Raw genomic sequence first — 21,474 nt, 5'->3', positions numbered from 1 at the left:
CAAAGAGTAGAGGAGGAAGGCGGGTTAGACGGCAGCGAGAGAGAAGGAAAGGCAGGAGTGTGGAGGTTAGAGTAGAGACTCTGAACATAGGGACAATGACTGGTAAAGGCAGAGAGCTTGCAGACATGATGGAGAGAAGGAAGGTAGATATTCTGTGTGTCCAGGAGACCAGATGGAAAGGAAGCAAGGCCAGTAACATTGGAGCTGGATTCAAACTGTTCTATCATGGTGTAGAGAGGAAGAGAAATGGAGTAGGGATAATCCTAAAGGAACAGCTTGGGAAAAGTGTTCTGGATGTAAAGAGAGTGTCAGACGGGATCATGAGCCTGAAGTTGGAGGTTGATGGTGTGATTTTGAATGTGGTCAGTTCATGTGCACCACAGGTTGGATGTCAGTTAGAGGAGAAAGAGGAGTTTTGGAGTAAGATGGATGAAGTGGTAGGTGGTGTCCCTAGAGAGGAGAGATTAGTGATTGGTGCAGACTTCAATGGACATGTTGGTGAAGGGAACAGAGGGGATGAAGAGGTGCTGGGTATGTATGGTGTGAAAGACAGAAATGCGGAAGGTCAGATGGTTGTAGATTTTACAAAGAGAATGGAAATGGCTGTGGTGAACACGTATTTTCAGAAGAGGGAAGAACACAGGGTGACATACAAGAGTGGAGGGAGGTGCACACAGGTGGATTATATCCTTAGCAGGAGATGCCACCTAAAGGAGATTGGAGATTGTAAAGTGGTGCCAGGGGAAAGTGTAGCAAGGCAGCATAGGGTGGTTGTCTGTAGAATGAGATTAGAAACAGAGAAGAGGAAGAGAGTGAAGACAGAGCCAAAGATTAGATGGTGGAAGCTGGGAATTCACTCCATTTCCAAGCCTCTCCTCGAGGAAGCCCAGTATTATATGTAGTTAAAAAGCTCCTGGTTTGACCAATCAGTGCAAGAAATTCTTGTTACTTTTCATAGTTTTTTATGTTTATCTGAATTATGAATATGACTTTATTCTAATGTATATTGTGATAAACTCACTGCTGAGTTCATCTGTCTGATTTTATACCCAACATAATTATCAGCTATGCAAGTTTACATTTAAAGTCCGCTTTAACTGAAGCAGGAGTAAAAATATGTAAATGAGGGGTTCCCGTGTGGTGCAACTGTCTAATCTATCATCAGGAGATCCAAGAGAGCACAACTGGCCTAGCTTTCTCTGGGTGAGTAGCACGGCACCCCGTCTCCCCCATCACTCAGCGTGATGGTCGTCAGTGCAGGCGCCTGTTAGCTCATGTGACAGAACGGCCGGTTTCCAGCACTTTCCTCCGAGCGTGTTTGGCAGTCCAATGACGTTGCATGAGCAGCAGTTCAAAAAGATGTGGTGGCGCTTCACATCTCTCAGAGGAAGCCTGTGTTCGCATTTGCCCTCCTAGCGCTGGTAATATTGTGTGATTGGGGGAGTCCGAACTAGTGGGTGAAATATGAGATGACTAAACGGGAAAAATCTAATGAGGTCAAATGGAAAAATCTGGTATTGTGAAATTTGAACCCTACTTGAGCTGGAAAAAATGAGAAATGAATTTACACGACCAAATCTGTAAATATTAAAGGCCCCTCTGACAGTCACCTCACCTCAGAATCTGCAGGTCTGGTGCTCTCCTGGTCAGTGGCCTCTTTGTCTTCTTGAGGACCAGCACCACCCTCAGGCTTGTCTGTGAAACACAGATGTCCTGCAGTCAGTGCATAGTCCACACATACAAACTCATTGACCTGACAATAAAACACTGATTTATGAAAATCAAACGTTTTTCTGACTCTCTGTGATACATCTGAGGTATTTATCAAGTATCTAAGGCTTCGTTCACTCAGCAGGTCAAAGCGGCACGAATCTGATCTTTCTCCTCACGTGTGACTCAGATGTGTGTCTGAGCGTCAGTGTGAACAGAAACATTTTCACTTCCGATTTGAGACGCTTCCATGTGTGGTACTGAAATCTGGTCCGTATCCGATCTGCGGCGATGTGTCAGCCGGGTCGGAATTCATACGACTTTTACATCAATCCAACTCCATATTCATCATAATTTCACGCTGCTGAGACTCAGAAACATTTAGGCTGATATTTCTGTACAAAAATTACAGAGACTCATCAAAACCCTCCGTGTTTGAAGAGGTTTCTAAAGAACCATCCGAACGCCGCAGGAGGCCGCAGGAGAACGAGGCCGTAGGAGAACGAGGCCGTAGGAGAACGTGGCCGTAGGAGAACAAGGCCGCAGGAGAACGAGGCCGCAGGAGAATGCGACCGCAGGAGAACGAGGCCGCAGGAGAACGAGGCCGCAGGAGAACGAGGCCGCAGGAGAACGAGGCCGCAGAGTCAGCGAACAGTTAAAAGTCTGAGAGGAAAATTTAAAGAATCCAAACCGAAGAAGTGGCCACGCCCTTTCTACAGCGAGACTGATCACACACTGGGTGACGAGCCCAGCTGTCGGTCAGTGAAGCTTCATGGTGGCTTCTGTGATGCTGGTGAAGATGAAGCTGATCCTCCGGGAGCGACTGCCGTTCGTTGGCGGTTGTGATTGTTCACCTCTGGATGAGCCGCGTGACGCCGCGAGACGCCCTGATCTTTTGACCATGAGGGTCAGTTTAGGAGCTGATCTGTTCAGACTGTCGCATACAGACCACATTTAAAAGATCATCTGACCAGACAAACAAAAATCAGATTTGAGCCACTTTGACCTGCTGTGTAAACGTAGCCTAAGTGCTGCTTCAGGACACTAGGTGGCGATGTGCAACTGCAGAACTACAAAGTGCTCCTATACGGTCAATGGAGCTGATAAAATGGACAATGGCTCATCAGTGTGTATAGCGATACGATCTTTGGTAGTCAAGACAATATGGGCCAGGCCCACCTGAGGGTACAGGTGTGCTGGGCTGTGTTGGAGCAGGGCTGGCTGGAACAGGAGTGTTGGGGTCAGATGATAGACTCTCAGTCAGTTTCTTCAGCTCCAGGCCTGCAGGAATCAGCTCTGGAGAACTGTATTTACCATTAACGTGCTCAAACTCCTGGACCTGCACAGACACACATACAAACACACACACATGCATCTTTTCTGCTGGACAGTGAATTCTTCTGTATTATATATTTGGGTACCTAAAAGTTTGTTACTTGTTACTTGTATTGTCTGTCATGTAAGAGTGAGGATGAGCTCCGATTCCAGTTTTAATGTGAAGTGTTTGTTATGTGTTGCACTGAGGCAAAGGAGAAACTGTAGTGCATTAAAACATCTGGAGCTGGAATATCTGGATAATGTCAATTATAAAAACGATTGTAAAGTGAGGATATGATACGTAAAACCTTCATAGGTTTAAAAAATAATAGGAAGCTTTAAAAAATAAAGACATTTTAGATGAGTCCAGTGAAAACGAGAAATACACATGAAAAATATAACTTGTGAATAGGGGACCTCATATTTGAAAAGGTGCAATTAACTTAACCCAAAATTTACTTGTATTGTATTTATGATGATTGTATATATAAATGACTATAACTATATTACTATGTGTCTACAATGACAAAGTTAGCTGGTGTTAGCTGATAACGTATCTCCTTCCTCCATTATAGACCGTAACTACCTATAGATACTGTAGATAACTATAGATAACTACCCAGACAGAAACAAGCAGAATTAGACCTTACCTTCTTACGAACCAGAGACATGACTCCGATCCTGGTGAGGACGTGCTGTCGGGACAGACCCTCTCTTGGTACACCATCCGCAAACGTCTCCGCCCCGTCTGCTCCCGGCTCACACAGGTGCCTCATAAACAAAGACACGTATGCTCTGAGACAGAGAGACAGACACAAAAGACACAGCATTAATAAGCAACATTAATTAGCCCTTATATGCGTATACACTCATCGTCAACTAAACAGGTGCACCCAGAAGGAATCACCTGACAGGAATGGCATTTGATGGGCAGATTTGACATCGTGAGACATGCGGATTAAAGTTTCAAGCTCGGCTGTGCACGTGACGTAAGCAAGGAAGGGCTATATCGCTGGAAGAGTTCGAGAGGGGTCGCACTGTAGGGCTCCGGGAAGCGGCATTGTCTTCTCGACATACCGCGCACCATAAAGTCCAGACAGTATAAAAGATGGATAGAAGAAGGCACGCACCGACATGAAGGATGTGGGTGAGCTACACGAACCACAGGGAGGGAGAACCGACGGATTGTCCAACTGCGGAATGACCCAATTGCCACAACTGCGGACATTCAGCGAGCAGTGATGCCCTCCGTGACTCATCCTGTTAGTGGCAGCGTCGTTGGCAGACGGCTGCACGACGCAGGACTACATACACGCAGACCGTTACGAAGACCACCCTTAACACCACGTCAACATCGCCAAAGACTGCACCGGAGCCAGACTGTCATGGAGTGACACAGAATGGCAGCAGGTCATCTTCAGTGACAAGTCCCGCTTTTATCTTGGTGAAGACGACCAACAGATCCATGTGTGGACATGGTCAGCGCCAAGAAGAACGGTTTGCGGTCAGGAGTCACACGTCCAGAAGGCCTGGTGTCGTGGTGTGGGGTGCAATTTGCAGATCACGTTTGGTCTTCATTACAGGCACTTCAACAGCCCAAACTTAGGTTAATGAGGTCCTGCATCCAGTAGCCCTTCCGTATCTGAACGCACACTCCGGTGCGCTATTCCAGCAGGACAACGCTTGTCCGCATGCTGCTGCCGACTCGAGAGCTTCCTTGAAGACTATGCCATATACTATGCCATGGCCAGCCGCATCACCAGACCTATCCATGATTGGAAACGTGTGGGATGCTATTGGACATGCTCAACACTCCACCTGGACCACAAAAGCTGCAGGAACTGCGTGGGAATATTCAAGCTGCCTGGAATGGATCATCACAGGACACCATTAGGAACCTCTACAACTCTGCGTTAGCAAACACGGCGGCCCGACGCCAAACTGAGAGACACTACTTCTGTATGTGTATCTCAATAAATATCACCCATATCGATCTACACTTTTAATCACTTGTTGCTCCTGGTAACCTTTCCAGTCCTTCCGAACAGCATGGCAATCCGACACTTCCTCCTGGGTGGAACTATTTTTTGACAACGGGTGTATTTTCATATATTTTATCACATTACCAAAACAATGGAGGTCAGGGTTGCTAAGTGATGCAAGAAATGCATTTGAGAGTTAAATAGATGGAAAAGCTTGTTTGATATAGTGTACAACGGTACCTGAACTCCTTCTCACTCTTGCCCTTCAGGTCCCTGACCAGCCAGTGTGAGTTGAATGCGTCCTGCGGAGGCATCCCCCAGCGCATGATCGCATTCAGGAAGGCCTTCCTCTGACGTGCATTAAAACCCAGCACCTACAGAAAATCCATCAATACAATTTGTACTGTTAATCTGTGTATGATGAAAAGTTAACTCTTCTTGTCTGAAGTGTTTGCAATAAGAACAGCAGTAGATGTAGCACAGACATAATATATACATATATATTTCACACAAAGCTGTTATAGGAACACTGTGGTGAAAAATTAATTGACAAAGGCTGCGTTCACATTACAGGCCTCGTTGCTCAGATCCGGTCTCTCTGACTTGATGGTTCTCACTCGTTTAGGTCAGAGACTCTAATCTGTCATTAATGTGATGAACCGGCTCCTGAACTGACCCTCATGAGCTCCTCCTACTCAGTGACGTCACGTGACTGAATCACTGCATCATCAGCACAAACTAACGAGCAGAACGAGCTTCGCTGAGAAGATCATTAACTCTGATCAGCTCTCAGCTTCATTATTAGAGCCAGACGGAGGAGAAAAAGGTGAGATGAGCTGCTTTTCCACCGTTTACAGGCTTTAACGGCTGGTCGGCGCTGTTGCCATGGTAACGCTGAATGATGGGGGAAAAAGCACATGAATTCCGATCTGAACGTCACATTAAGGTCACGAATCGGATACGTGTCTGATCTAGGACCACATAATGAAAGTGGCTCAGGTCGGATTTGAACAGATCAGATTTGTGTCCACATGGTGCTGAAAACACCAGATCTGAGCCACATTAGGGTGAAAATCGGATCTGAGCCACTTCAGCCTGGAAATGCAAACGGAGCCAAAATGTCCTGCAAATTTAGCCGATCAGTCAACATCTTACCCCATGCACTGTTCATTGCATTATTAGGCTGATACTGCTATTATCTTCTCGTTTATTTTGTCCAGAAGGAAGTGTGTTGACCTGCCCTGGGTCTGTTTGACTTTGGGAGTGAATATCCTGTACTTTATTCAGGCTGTCAGGTCTCAAGTTTACAGATCATCCAGGCACAAATGGGGAAAATATCTAATTCCGATTTTTCTGACCAATATTGTGTTTGCAATTATATGCAGTAATTTTCTACACATAAATTTCCAGGTTTGTTATTTTTGCCTAAGAAGACCAGAATACCCACTTTTTCTGGTATGAAGCTTGAACACTGTATATCAGTTAGTTGGGATGGTTCTGATGTCATATATACAGAACATGGCTGTTTTGTTGCTTCTGATTGGTCTAACTTATCTAAAGGCAGCTTACAAGCTCTGTGTTATTAGTTATTTCCCCCCTTTTAAAACCTGTTAGAACAACATTGTTGATAATATATTATATAATATAAAAATTGCAGCTCCTGCCAATTGACAACTGCATTCTTTCAAAAGCAATATCAATATAAAACACTTAATCCTTCAGCTCTAATATACTGTGAAACAGCTGCTAAACTGTGACTGGAAAAGAAAATGAAGCAAGCGTTCAGGAATAATGCAAAAAGCCCCTTAGTGGCATGAGGCCCAAGCACATGCCCTTAAAATCCCATGGGACAACCAGGCCTGGGTTTATCCTGCTGTTTTGCCATGATGTTTTTGCTGAATGTATTCAAAAGTTGGAATTTGACCCCAGCTAAGCAACAATGCAACATACACTATATTGCCAATAGTATTCGCTCCATAGGGTATAATCCTTAGGGTTTAATGTGATGTCGGCCCACCCTTTGCAGCTATAACAGCTTCAGCTCTTCTGGGAAGGCTTTCCACAAGGGTCAGGAGTGTTTATGGGAATTTTTGACCGTTCTTCCAGAAGCACATTAGTGAGGTCAGACACTGATGTTGGACGAGAAGGCCTGGCTCACAGTCTCCGCTCTAATTCATCCCAAAGGGGTTCTATGGGGTTGAGGTCAGGACTCTGTGCAGGCCAGTCAAGTTCTTCCACACCAAACTGGCTCATCCACGTCTTTATGGACCTGCTTTGTGCACTGGTGTGCAGTCATGTTGGAGCAGGAAGGGGCCGTCCCCAAACTGTTCCCACAAAGTTGGGAGCATGAAATTGTCCAGAATCTCTTGGTGCTGAAGCTTTAAGAGCTCCTTTCACTGGAACTAAGGGGCCGAGCCCAACTCCTGAAAAACACCCCCACACCATGATCCCCCCTCCACCAAACTTTACACTCGGCACAATGCAGTCAGACAAGTACCGTCTCCTGGCAACCACCAAACCCAGACTCGTCCATCGGATTTCCAGACGGAGAAGCGTGATTGGTCACTCCAGAGAACACGTCTCCACTGCTCTAGAGTCCAGTGGCGGCGCTTTACTCCACTGCACTCCACTTTGCATTGCGCTTGGTGATGTAATGCTTGGATGCAGCTGCTCGGCCATGGAAACCCATTCCATGAAGCTCTCTACGCTGTTCTTGAGCTGATCTGAAGGCCACATGAAGTTTGGAGGTCTGTAGTGATGGACTCTGCAGAAATTCGGTGACCTCTGCGCACTATGCCCCTCAGCATCCGCTGACCGCTCGGTCATTTTACGTAGCCGACCACTTCGTGGCTGAGCTGCTGTCGTTCCCAATCGCTTCCACTGACAGTGGACTGTGGAATATTTAGTAGTGAGGAAATTTCCCGACTGGACTTGCTGCACAGGTGGCGTCCGATCACGGCACCACGCTGGAACTCACTGAGCTCCTGAGAGCGACCCATTCTTTCACTAATGTCTGTAGAAGCAGTCTGCAGGCCTAGGGGCTCGGCTTTATACACCTGTGGTCATGGAAGTGACTGGAACACCTGAATTCAATGATTTGGGTGGGGGAGTGAAAACTTTTGGAAATATAGTGTACTTAAGCCTATTTTTGACCATATCAATTAGCAGCTATAATGTTCCATTATTATTAGCTACATTAGCCTCACAGCTCCAGCCAAAACTTCAGCGAAATTCAGACACTGAACGAGCTGATTAACTATATTTGGGGTAAGAGGAAAACTACAAATATGAAATTTTCTCAAATAAATCCTTTAATCTAGTAAAGTTCATGAAAATACCCACCTCTATATTTCCCCCTACCCTAGCCAGTAGTGGGGGCAGTGGTTTGTCCCTGTCACTCTTCAGCTGCCTGCGGGACTGCCGGCGCCCTCCTAATAAAGCAATGCAACATTTACAACCCGAAACGCCCATCAACACTCATACATTCAGCTATCAGCCAGGCAGCTACAGCCCAGCTGAGACATCTGTGTGGTGTGAGTTTTAGGGAAGTGGGTAAAGAAAATGCTACTCACCTTCAGGCCTCTCCTCGAAATCTTCATCCTCATCCTCGGACCCCACAGAGTATTCGGACTGATTGTCTGAAAGATCATCCTGCCATTCTGAGCGCCAAACCAGCACGAAATAGCACAAACATACATTCACTACTGCAGACATCCCCATGTTTGCTGTCCATCCAGACCCAAAGCAGCTCAAGCACTGAGAGGTCGCCCCAAGGTGTGTCAATATACAGTAATGTGCAAAAGTCGGAGACCACCCTTCATTTATTTAATGTCCGGTCTAAATGGTAATTAAGTACAACCCCAATTCCAAAAAAGTTGGGAAGCTGTGTAAAATATAAATAAATGTAAATAAAAGCAGAATGCAATACTTTGTAAATATAGTAGACCCATATATAACAGAACACGTATCAGATGTTAAAAGTGAGACATTTTCCCATTTCCTGAAAAACATTAACTCGTTTAGAGCTTGACGGCAGCAGCGCATCTCAGAAAAGTTGGAACAGGAGCAGCAAAAGGCTGGAAAAGTAAGTGGTACTAATAAAAACAGCTGGAGGAGCAAATTTGGAACTAACTCACAGGACTGAGTATAAAAGAGCATTTTAGAGAGGCGGAGACTCTCAGAGACTCCCAGAAGCAAAGATGGGCAGAGGATCACCAACCTGAGAAAAACTGCGTCTAAAAATTGTGGAACAATTTTAGAAAAATGTTCAACATAAAAGTGTGAAGACTTTGGAAATCCCACCATCTACAGTACATAACATCATCAGAAGATTCAGAGAATCTGGAGAAATCCCCGTACGCAGTGGACCAGGCCGACGGTCAGTACTGGACACTCGTGATCTTCAGGCTCTCAGGCGGCGCTGCATTAAAAACAGGCCTGATTCTGAACTGAAATCACTGCATGAGCTCGAAACACTTCCAGAAATCAGCGTCTGTGAACACAGTTCACTCTACAATCCACAAACAGGTTAAAGCCGCATCAGGCAGAGAAGAAGCCAGATATAAACAGGAGCCAGAAACACTGCCACCTTCTCTGGGCCTGAACTCATTTAAAATGGACTGAGGCAGCATGGAAAACTGTTCTGTGGTCAGATGAACCAAAATTTGAAAGTCTTTTTGGAAACTACTTACTCTTCCAGCCTTTTGCTGCTCATTTTCCAACTTTTCTGAGATGGCCTGCTGCCGTCAAGCTCTAAACGAGTTAATGTTTTTCAGGAAATGGTAAAATGTCCTACTGTGAATAAAATATGTGTCTATTAGATTTACAAATCATTGCATTCTGCTTTTATTTACATTTTACACAGCACTAAAATGCCATCATATGTTTTAGACTTTTGTACAATTAAAACACATATTTTCTTCTTTGTAGTGTGTGTTTGTGTGTGTGTGTGTGTGCGTGTGTGTGTGTATGTGTGTGTGTATGTATGTGTGTGTGTACCTTGGTCCTCCTGAGAGGTGTCGTTGTAGTTGACCTGTTTGCGGATGCGTTTGCCTTTGCCCAGATTGCGGGCCAGGTCCTCCTGCTGCTGTTCATAATGATGCCGTAGGAGCTTCTCCCAGTAGTCTGGATCCACATTCTCCTCCTGCTTAATAATCTCCCTCTGAACCTCCTCCTGTGGAGTAGTGGACGTCCCAGACATATAAAGTTAATAAAATACTAGACGGTCAGGACAAAAAACTGGCAGTTCAGTTATTAATACTTATTGCCCATGAGCGATATAGGCCAAGATACATATATTAAATTACTATATGATGCTATGATATACTACAACTTCAGAGGTTTTAAGATGGTAGGAAGCCGCGAAAAAATGATGATGTTTTCAATGTGGTCAGGATCATAAACAGACCTGCACTTTAAAGCTGATTCTAAAATAAAATGTATAACATCAAGAGAGAGAGTATAAAAATGACCACTCAGAATAAAGTCATAATAAGGTTACTATCCAAAATAAAGTTATAATAAAACCATCCGGAATGAGGTCATAATAAAATTACCATCCAGAATAAAGTTACAATTAAAATGAATCTCAAGAATGAAGTTATAAAATAATTATCTCCTGGCATGAAGTTATAATAATTCCCAGAATAGAGTTACAATTATTAATGTTCTGAGAAATTCAACACGTACAACAAAGGAAATCCCATTCAAACGAAACCATTTTGGAAATTTCTAAACTGTATCAGCACCAAAAGTTTCCCCATTCAAAATTTCCCATCACTACAGACAACAGATGTGAAGGCAGAAGGACCTGAAGGAGACCCCCCGCCCCTCCCCTCACCTCTCCGTCCTCCTCCCGGACCACGTACTGCGCCACCTTGAAGGAGCTGAGATACTCGTTCATGTTCTGAATCTCCGTGTCCTCTGTGGCGTCTTGGCTGCGGTCCAGCAGTTTGGAGATGGCATCATCGTCGTAGTGGATCACGCTGCCCTCCTCTCCGTCCTTACTGTCCCCTACAGGACACACAGCTTAATTAACGCCACACACACACGGCAGGCAACAGACAAGACATACTGAGACACTCTATAGGCTCAAAGTGTGGAGGCCGCCTTTCCTCTCTTTTATTTTCAAGATATGTTTATTAACCCAGGACAGACGGTGTGCAGTCCTACAGGTGTGCAGTAAGAATGTGTGCAGTAAGTGGCTGTTAATGAGTTTTGCTCCTGCTGACTCTCCTGCAGAGTTTTATTGCAGTTCTAATCAGATCCACTCGATTCCTCCATTCAGAGGCTCCTAAAGGCTCGATCAGCTCAGTCAGGTGTGCCAAATGAGGACAAACAGTGCTACTGATGGGAAACACTGCTCTAATTAAGCAACAAAAGCTTTTTGAGTGCTAATGGCGCACCCATGTGGAGAATCTTCAGCCTGCCAAATGTGAGTGAGTGAGTGAGCGAGCGAGCGAATAGGTGAGATAGTCAGGTCCAGGAGATGTTAAAAACAAATTCCATCACAAACACCAGATCTGAGTCACATTAAGGCAGGAAGTCAGATCTGGGCCACTTCAGCCTGGAAATGTGAACAGAGCCTCAGAAATTCTGAGTGGCTTGATGTGAAAGTGCTATTCTAGAGAAACATATCAGAACTGTTCACAGTGCTGGTGAAGCAAGACGTCTAAAGAGTTTAATGCTTCTAAAAGCTGCCGCACAGGAGCACGTGGCTGGTATGGTGTATGGGCTGACACCTCTGCCTTCTATACTGAAGACTCGGGTTCAATCCCTGCCTGGATAAGCACTATACTAATAAGAGTCCTTGGGCAAGACTCCCAACACTACCTTTACTTCCTCTGGATAAGAGCGTCTGCCAAATGCTGTAAATGTAATGTTACAATAAATGCTTATGAATACACTGCCTGTTTTCTGAGACACTGTTTTCTGACATTTTTGTAATAAGGTATCTGCTTTTTAAAAAAAAATATATATATATATATTTGGTGGATAAGTATATGCAGGGCACTGTGAGACAAAACTTTTATTTTGGATTGACTAATCCTTTACCATCATTAACTTTTCAGAATAGGTGTAGGTTCACTAGCTGTTTTGGATAGTAAAGAAAACTGTCTATATTTTCTAGATATCTATAGAAATCTGTCTATATTCACACAGAATGGCAGTCGTGGGCTGGAAGTTAGGGAACCGGCCCTGTGAATGGAAGGTCATCGGTTCCCCAGAGCCGACAGTCCATGACTGAGGTGCCCTTGAGCAAGACACCTAACCCCCAACTGCTCCCCGGGCACCGTGGATAGGGCTGCTCACTGCTCCGGGCAAGTGTGCTCACTGCCCCCTAGTGTGTGTGTTCACTAGTGTGTGTGTCTATGTAATTCCATAGTGTGAAAAACGCAGCTGGCTGATGGTTCTGAATTCAAGAATGTTCTAGAGTAGAATTACAGCACTGCAGTACTGATGCAATAACATGTATTTGGCTGAACTAGATATCAGTAAACATCTTATGTTAGTTGCTCACAAATTGACTTAAACATAACATTTTAAAAGGGCTCACATCAATGAAAACTAATATTTCTGAGTTTCTGGATCATACGTAATGATATGTGATGTTAATAATATGTATGTCACTGCTGTCAGAACAAAACCTCGTATCTCTATTTGTGTCATATTTCTGTTTTTGACATCATTTGAAAATGTTTATCCTTACACTGTGTGTAAATTTAATGAAAAGGAAACGGCCCAAAATTACCTGGAAAACATTCTGGTTCCACTGACTTCCATTAAAAGTAAAGTAGTTTTTTTCCTTCTCCTGTAAAGTGACCGTTTTGGAGATACGAGGTTTTCTTCCGACAGCAGCGATATGTATAATGCTCCTTTTGCAGATCCAGATTAAGCCAAAGTCTACACTAAAAAGAATTTCCAGCGCTAATTTTCAATTTGTACTGAATTTAGTCCATGATTAGGCCTAATCCATGTCCAGGAAATGGGCAGTTAGTATGTGTACTGTTAACCCTATATGGGTCATATATATAAACGCTCGGAGAGAACTTAACAGTTTGTTGTGTACATTTCAATTCAGAACTGCTGTTTGAACGAGGCAGGTCTCATTACACTAGTGAAAGGAGCAGCCAATCAGAACAGAGACCATCTATAAACATCAGTCTTTAAAAAAAGGTGCATGTTTACTTCTAAGGGATAAAGTAAGGCTGGAAATTGCCATTAAATGTATAATGTTATAAAACTCCAGCAGCACTGCTGTGTCTGATCCACTCAGACCAGCACAACACACACTAACACACCACCACCACGTCAGTGTCACTGCAGTGCTGAGAATGATCCCCCCACCCAAACAGTACCTGTTCTGTGAGGGTCCATGGGGGTCCTGACCACTGAAGAACAGGGTAACAGAGTATCAGAGAAACAGATGGACTACAGTCTGTAACTGTAGAACTATAGAGTGCAGCTATACAGTAAGTGGAGCTGATAATGATGATCATAATGTAACGCCTGATCGGTGTGTGTATATATATATATATATATATCCTTATTTTTGGCCTACAGTGGAATCCATTTATACCATTTTTATAGCATGACATTATTCTAGTCAATACATATGAGATGTTTAGTCTGTTAACATGAGCTTCAGGTAATTCCAGAAAGATACCTATAGCTTCCACATCATCTTTGAAGAGCTCCTCAGTGCCAAACTTGAGGATGTCATCCAGCTCCTGTTTGGACATGGAGCCAGTTTTGGACCCTAAACCTGGTCGCACGACCAGGTGGGTCAGCATCATCTTGCGTTTGGCCACCTGAGTGATGCGCTCCTCCACGGACGCTCGTGTAACAAAGCGATAGATCATCACTTTCTTGTTCTGCCCAATGCGATGTGCTCGGCTGAACGCCTGAAGAGGGAAAGAGAAGAACATTTAGACTAAAGTCAGAGGAGCTAAAGAAGATGAGTCTGGACATTATGTTACTCCAAAGTCTATATGTGTCCAAAAGTTTGTAGACACCAGCATTTCTTCTGAAATCAAGGGTATTAAGAATAGGTTTTTCTCCCCTTTGCTATAGTAACATAGCAACAGTCTCTGCTCTTCGCATTAGATGTTGGAACAGCTGTGAGTAGTGAGGTCAGGTACAAATGACAGCTGATTAGTTCACAAATGCACACCAACTCATCCCAAAGGTATCGGATGGAGCTCTATCTCTATTTTTAATAACAAGCTGGTCAGCCTTGTTGAGTCTAAAATTAGAGTCATGGAGGTTTGAGTTTGTGGCTGCAGTCCAGGCTGCTGGATTTTTGGGCTCGAATATAGAGGCACGACTGGACAGGACTTGGACATAGCAGCCTGATCAGATATCAACATCTTCAACATCTATTAACTCCTCATGTAATATTGAGCGCATGCTCCCAGTTATTCAAGCAGCAGGTAGAGTTCCATCTTCTGTTATGATCGCTGCAGTTCGATCACTTGTCCGTCACACCTGGCGTACTGTCCAGTGGTATGGTCAAGTGCAGCTAATAAACTTTAAATTATACAGAACCGAGCAGCCAGATTAGCTCCTCATGGTTCTTTCTGTGTTCATGGCTATGAAATGCATACATGATTATCATGTTTAACTGTGGAGGCTTAACTGAAGTTTAGTCTTCTGCTATTCATGCAATGTTATTTTATACAACAGTTAGTTCCGGCCACACAAGCTGATTGGTTGAGCTGTATCACTCCACTGAGACGCCGTTGCTAAGCAACGACTCTGACAGCTGTAGGAGACGCTCGAGCCATCTGAACGTTTTCACTTCTTACTTTGCCACGAACAGAAAACGGACGCTGTTAAGACCACATCTGACCGACAGCCGATTTGGTCCGACTCTGAAGACGAGACGACGCTAAATTCCCAAACTGTCGTCACCACTGAGCAGCTTTTCAGTCGGCAACTGTGACAGAAGAACAGCTGAACAACCTGGAATCAGCCAGAAATGAACCCAACACCATTCGCCAGACGTGTCTGATCTTCAGAGTCGGACCAAATCAGACTGAGCCGTAAAACTGACCCAGTAAAAACAGAAAAGCTGCTCAGTGGAGACGACAGTTTGGGAATTTAGTGTAAGGAGCTGGAGAACGAACTGCCGGCTGAGCAGCGAGTGGGCGGAGCTCGTCACTCTGACGTAGCAACGAGCTGCTCGTTAAGGAGCTCTAATTAGGAGGAAGGAGCTGAACATTAAAACATATTAAAGCCGCGTTCACGGACAGTTTATTCATTTCTTACTGTATTTATTTACCTGCTGTATTAAAGCAGTAGAGCACTCGAGGAGGGAGTTATCACCAATAATATGAAATAACGTGAAGAAATAATACACCACCGTTTTTTTCATGAAAAAATGAGTATAATACATGTCAAGTGAGTTCTGGTCACCTGGTGGTGCCAAGTCCACGGTCAAACACCTGTTCTTTATAGGACTTTTAGTTTAGTTTTACTTTTATAAGTAGATTTTCTTTTAAAAAGCTATTATTTATATACAATTTTTTTGCTATATGAAGCGACCTTGGGTTTGTGAAAGGCGCTATATAAATGTAATTTATTATTATTAATTTATTATTGAAACAATACTTGATGAACCTCTTATAGATGTTATTGTGGGTTTGTTGATTGTTGGGTTTCAGTGTAGGTTATTACTGGTTATTGATTCTCTTGCTGATTTTGATTGTGCTCGTCTTGTTTATGGTACAGGACGATCGTGAAGATGTTTGCTTTATTTTTATTGTAAGTGTTCTTGTGTGGAACCCAGGCAGCTCCAAAGCTCCATAGCCCAATGATAGTGGCCTATGCTTGGCACAGGGCCCGGTCACCTTTGGCTCATGTGCGGCAGCTCCAGAGCCTTTCATTCTGTAGTCAATCCTTCTTCTGTGTGTGTGCAAGTGAACGCCTGTATCAGCAATGGGTCCACCTTAAAATACTGACTCACTCATCAGGGGCGTCTACAGACTTTTGGACACACAGTGTAATATACGTTGTGTGTGTGTTCAGCTACTTTGTGTTTGTACCTGGATATCATTGTGTGGGTTCCAGTCAGAGTCATAGATGATGACAGTATCAGCGGTTGCCAGGTTGATCCCCAATCCCCCGGCACGTGTGGATAGCAGGAAACAGAACTGCTGCGCCCCCGGAGCTTCACAAAGACGAACAGCCAATCAGTACAAACACATTAACGCGCTAATCAGCAGGACGCTGCCCCCTAGTGGATGCCCCACACCCTTTCCAATGCCATACGCTCACCGTTAAAGCGGTCAATGGCCTCCTGGCGCAGTCCCCCTGTGATGCCCCCATCAATACGCTCATATTTGTAGCCTTCAAACTCCAGAAAGTCCTCTAACAGGTCCAGCATCTTCGTCATCTGAAACAGGGTCCATAGAGGGAAGAGGTATTATTTTCACGACATGCTGAGAGTTTTAAACGTGGAAATAATTCCCACAGCATTTTCCCACCTAATCTCCATCGGACACTGTAGCATATAATCACTTACCACATATGGAACTTTCAGTCACCACAGAAACAAACTCACAAGAGAAAATAACAGGATGCTGAAACTTCATAAAACATAATATATTCACACATAAATTATCATCTGTAATTTCACACAGGTGTGTTCATTTAATTGTTAACAGCTATTAATGGCTTAACCTCCTAAACTGAGTCCATTCTTCACTTTTATTATTACACACTTTCATCTACTACATAATAAAAAACACATTTTTATGCTATTTTAGAGCGTAAATGACATTATTTATTAGATTCAAAGCAGTTGGCAAATATTTTGTAAATTATAGGAGTTATGGAGTAATACACATTGACCTTCTATGGCACAATGTTGCCTCAGGGCAACAAACTCGTTTTCCTCACTTTACAACAATGTTTTCATATGTAACAGGGTTAACAGTAAAGGCAGAGTTTGAGTAAAAGGCATGCGCTCGGTCATATAACCTCTTTTTTAACATTCAGTACGATTTCACTGGTAATGAGAATTTGCAGAAATAGGTTTGTTGCCTAGAAGCAACACTGTGTGACAGTGGAATGGATTTAGCCAATCACAAGGCAGATCTCACCGCCTCAGGGGACACGGCTCATTTCCTCCCTTTGTCTCACAGTGTTGCCTCAAGGCAACATACTCCAAAAAGACCCCTGCACACATTATTATTATCATTTACAAATGGTTTTCAATGTAATAATCAGGACCAATTATAAATGATCATAATCAATGATTTTATAATTATATAAATTAATAATCAAATAATTTTTAAATTACCCTCATAACGCGCAGTAGAGGGTTAAAGGAATATTAAGGCATTAATTTTAAAGATATTCTCTACCTGCAGCCTCCAGTGCGTATGGTCAATCACCGCAGACTATCTTTATCATGTTTCCTTCTACTTAGAAAACAAGTCATTGGCTCGAAGCGCATTTGAGACAGAAACCAATGAGCTAGTATTATAAGCAGCATCTGCTTCTATTATACTTGTGCTAGCGATGCAGTTTAGGTTAAAAACACTGTACTCAACATGAATGACTGAGTAATAAGGCTTAACAGCGTAACCGCCGACTGCAGAGCCTACGGAAAGACACAGGAGACTCATTTTTTGCATAGAAGAGTGGGAAATAGAGCGAAATGACCAAAGTCAAGAGGAAATGTGTCTTTTTCTTTGGCTCTTTCCAAGCATCACAGATCCATTACCATCAATATGCAGATTCATGCGCAAAAAAGGACGAGGGTGGCGAAATGAAAAAGTCAAATCAGAGGAAAATAAGGCACAGCTGCTTTAAACACCCTGAGATTAATGCACACAGTGATTACGCACACAGTGTAACAGAGACACATCTGAGGAATAAACAATGAGGGGCTGATAAATATAGAAGCAGGCTTTTAATTTGTCGTCTCCCATTTGGAGAGATAAATGTGCTCCGTCCTCGTCTTCCATTCAAGCCCTACCCTGTAATTAATCTTCTGCTCAAAATAAGAGATATGGCTGCGGATGTAAACCGCTTTATTGTTATTCCGCCTTCGTTAATGACCTGCGAGAAAATAAGGACCCGGTGCCCTTCGTCTTTGAGCTTCTTCAGCATCTTCTGAAGCAGCGTGAGTTTGCCTGAGGACTTCACCAGTAGGTTGCCGTCATAAGAGCCATTGGGTAACACCGGCGCCTCCTGTGAACACATTTACACAGCGGGGGACACGTCAAGCACGTCAATTCAGAGTCTGTGAAGAGCTAAAGAGGTAAAAGCAACAGTTCAGTGAAAGAACGTCCCTTTAGCCCTAATGTAGTCCATCAGTCAAGACCTGCTCGGTACCTGAGGTTTTGTGTTTTGGAGCTACAAGGCTAATCGAGCTGAAACGAGAGCCGAATGTGCCATTAGTTTTGTTACGCAGTCTCCTGTTGATCAAACATCGGTCCGCTGGCTTTATAATGTCGCCGCCCTGCTGGCTGTTGGCCACTGCTAGTCCACTCTCTGACCACCCAGGTTACTGATTTGTGTACAAGCTCTAACTAGTCCCAGACATCGAGCACATACCGGCCCGCTGGCTTGATAAGGTCAGCACCCCGCTGACTGATTGCCCAGATTTCTGTCCTCCACACAAGCTGTACCTAGTTTTTAATCCCCTTTAAACAGTTTTTAAATGCAGAGACTTTTATTTTAGAAAATAAACATATAAAAATAACGACTAGGCCTGAAATAAAATGAGTTTATAGACGACGTTGTTGCTGACACTAAATTAAATTAATTTACTAAACTAATTTACAAAGTGTAATTAATTAATTAATTGATTAACTAAAAATAAGAAGGAAGGAAAAATCCGTAAACTAGACGCTGGGTGGAAAATGAGTGCTGATAAGTGAAGTTTTGACTTTGAAAACACTGAAGCTGGATTTTTACTAAAATAAAAGTCAAATCAGTTTAAGGAGATTAAAACTAGTTCGTATGCAGGACAGTAACCTGGGTGGTCTGACGGTGGACCAGCAGGGTGCTGACCTTATCAAGCCAGTGGACCAACACATGCTGTCTTAAAAAGTCTGAGGAAACGATGTGGTGGTTTAGGATTGTAGTTAGCACAACGCTAATGTGGAGTATACGCTCATTACCTGTCAGCCGTTAGCCTCGTAGCTCCAGTGCAAAACTGAAGAAGCGAATTTCAGACTCCAAACTGATCGACTACAACTGGGGGTTTGGAGAAAACACCGCAGATTTGATGAGGAAGCCCTGCTGAAAAAACAGCACAGACTATCATGCATTCCATGCTGCTCTAGTCCTGGTCTGCTCTAGTCCTGGTCTGGTCTGGTGCTGGTTTAGCTTGTCACCCAGAATTGCCATGCTGGATTACCAAAAGACCAGCATCCAAAACACAACATATCCCTGCTGTCGGAACAAAACCTCATATCTCCATTTTTGCAGTTTTTGACATATTTGAAAAAAGCCTGTTGTTCTTTATATTGTGCTCAAATTTCATGTTGAGTGGACCAAAAGAAATGACCCAAAATCAATCTGAAAATTCTGGTTCCATTGACGTACACTGAAATTAAAGTGTGTTTTTTCCTTCTCCTGTAAAGTCGCCACTTTGGAGACACGAGGTTTAGTTCTGACTGCAGCGCCATGCTGGTCTTACGGCTAATCAGCCCAACAGCTCTCAAGGCTGCTGACCAGCATACCAGCATCCACAACACTACGTAGGCTGGTTATGCTGGTGACCAGCCATGCTGGTCTATGCAGGTTTTTCTAGCAGGGTCAGCATGTTCTAACATGCCCAGCAACCACAGTGGACTTCAGATGGCCTTAATAACGATTATGCAACACAGATATGAAAGAAGTTCTTGTTCTGTGAACATCAAAACTGTGTTATAAACACTGGAGGTTTGTATTTTTAGCACCTGGACAGAGAAAAACAGCAGTGTTACCAGTGAGAGTCACTTTTAAACAGCTGTTATGTAACTCTGCCTCACAGTGAGCTAAAAATACCGGAAGGCTACGGTGTAAATTGAGGTCAGTGAGCCCATCCACGTTCTCTCTCCCCCTAACCTCTGCTGTCCTGACACATAAACTGCCTGTCACGAGTCTGCGGACCCTTTATCTCCAGTTGAGGTTTTATTCCCCAGTAACGCTCAAGTTTCTTTTTTTTTAAAGTTATGTTAAACTCCACCCACTAGCCAAGCTTCCCCTGGTTCACAGTGATATCAAGCTGGCAGGGTGAAGGCTGGCAGGGTGAAGGCTGGCAAATGCCCTAAAACACATGAAGAACCTCAGCATCTTGGAGGAGAATGCCAACTGCCAATCAGCTAACAGACGAACACTGCAGCAGCAATGACCACTGCACCTGCATGTGATGAAGGGAGAAGGAGGATCTTTCTTTCCATCTGATCAGCTCCACTGACCATATAGCTGCACTCTGTAGTTCTACAGTTACAGACTGTAGTCCATCTGTTTCTCTGATACTCTGTTACCCTGTTCTTCAGTGGTCAGGACCCCCATGGACCCTCACAGAGCAGGTACTATTTGGGTGGTGGGTCATTCTCAGCACTGCAGTAACGCTGACGTGGTGGTGGTGTGTTAGTGTGTGTTGTGCTGGTGGACTATTCTCAGTCCAGCAGCGACACTGAGGTGTTTAAAAACTCCAGCAGCACTGCTGCGTCTGATCCACTCAGACCAGCACAACACACACTAACACACCACCACCACGTCAGTGTTGCTGCAGTGCTGAGAATGACCCACCACCCAAATAGTACCTGCTCTGTGAGGGTCCATGGGGGTCCTTAGGTGGACAATGAATATAACAACAAGGAGGTGCTCATAATGTTATGCCTCATTGGTGTATATGCCGCACGCGCGTTGTGTTAAAATATGTCTGCTACGTCTAATTAACGTGTCATTTTTAAAAATTGAAATATATGGCAATATATGCACACACACACACACACACACACACACACACATATATATGTGTGTGTGTGTGTGTGTGTGTGTGTGTGTGTATGTATGTGTATATATATATGCGCATACGTAAATATTTAACATTTACATATATGTAAAAACACACATGGAAATGACACATATTTTCAAAAACACTGTTTTGCATACGGGAAATGGCAAAATCTAAAGAGCTCTCTGTTTCATGTGTTTGGCTTTCTGTAAACTGACAAAGGAAACGTTACTTCATTAAAATACACCTGACATGATAAACCAATTAAACTTGATTGGAAGGTAAAAAATCAATGTACCTTTTGCATAAATCAGCAGTAACTAGTCGTCAGTTTGAATGATAAATAATGCACATTTTAAATTCTCCTACTGGACTCTCTGACTATTTGCATGCATTTTTGCCAAATAATGTTTTTAATTATGTTTCTAAGTCAACTGAAAGGCTTCCCAAAACTATTTTGGAATGTTTGAAAGGCTGTGCAGTTTTTTTTTTTTTGTTTGC

The 21,474-nt window shown here is 43.6% G+C and overlaps 1 protein-coding gene across 4 annotated transcripts in view; it reads right to left on the bottom strand.

Moving 5' to 3' along the window:
* Positions 1–21,474, bottom strand: part of chd5 (chromodomain helicase DNA binding protein 5) — a 131,457-nt gene that overhangs the window by 20,601 nt on the left and 89,382 nt on the right. Inside the window, exons 20-32 of one of the 4 annotated variants that reach the window (XM_037532257.1) lie at positions 18,078–18,209; positions 16,287–16,404; positions 16,055–16,179; positions 13,675–13,912; positions 13,367–13,399; positions 10,849–11,021; positions 10,008–10,182; positions 8,582–8,668; positions 8,352–8,440; positions 5,250–5,383; positions 3,678–3,822; positions 2,890–3,049; positions 1,616–1,695 (exon numbers count right to left, since the gene is read on the bottom strand). In XM_037532257.1, the coding sequence (XP_037388154.1) occupies positions 1,616–1,695; positions 2,890–3,049; positions 3,678–3,822; positions 5,250–5,383; positions 8,352–8,440; positions 8,582–8,668; positions 10,008–10,182; positions 10,849–11,021; positions 13,367–13,399; positions 13,675–13,912; positions 16,055–16,179; positions 16,287–16,404; positions 18,078–18,209 (1,689 nt within the window). The remainder of the gene's footprint in view (positions 1–1,615; positions 1,696–2,889; positions 3,050–3,677; positions 3,823–5,249; positions 5,384–8,351; positions 8,441–8,581; positions 8,669–10,007; positions 10,183–10,848; positions 11,022–13,366; positions 13,400–13,674; positions 13,913–16,054; positions 16,180–16,286; positions 16,405–18,077; positions 18,210–21,474) is intronic. The other 3 variants (XM_037532258.1, XM_037532260.1, XM_037532259.1) reach the window with 3 other exon arrangements.

This window comes from Pygocentrus nattereri, chromosome 21 (assembly GCF_015220715.1).
Source record: "Pygocentrus nattereri isolate fPygNat1 chromosome 21, fPygNat1.pri, whole genome shotgun sequence".
NCBI lineage: Eukaryota > Metazoa > Chordata > Actinopteri > Characiformes > Serrasalmidae > Pygocentrus > Pygocentrus nattereri.
Note: the sequence above shows the minus strand (reverse complement) of the source record. Positions and strands in the feature narration are given on the sequence as shown.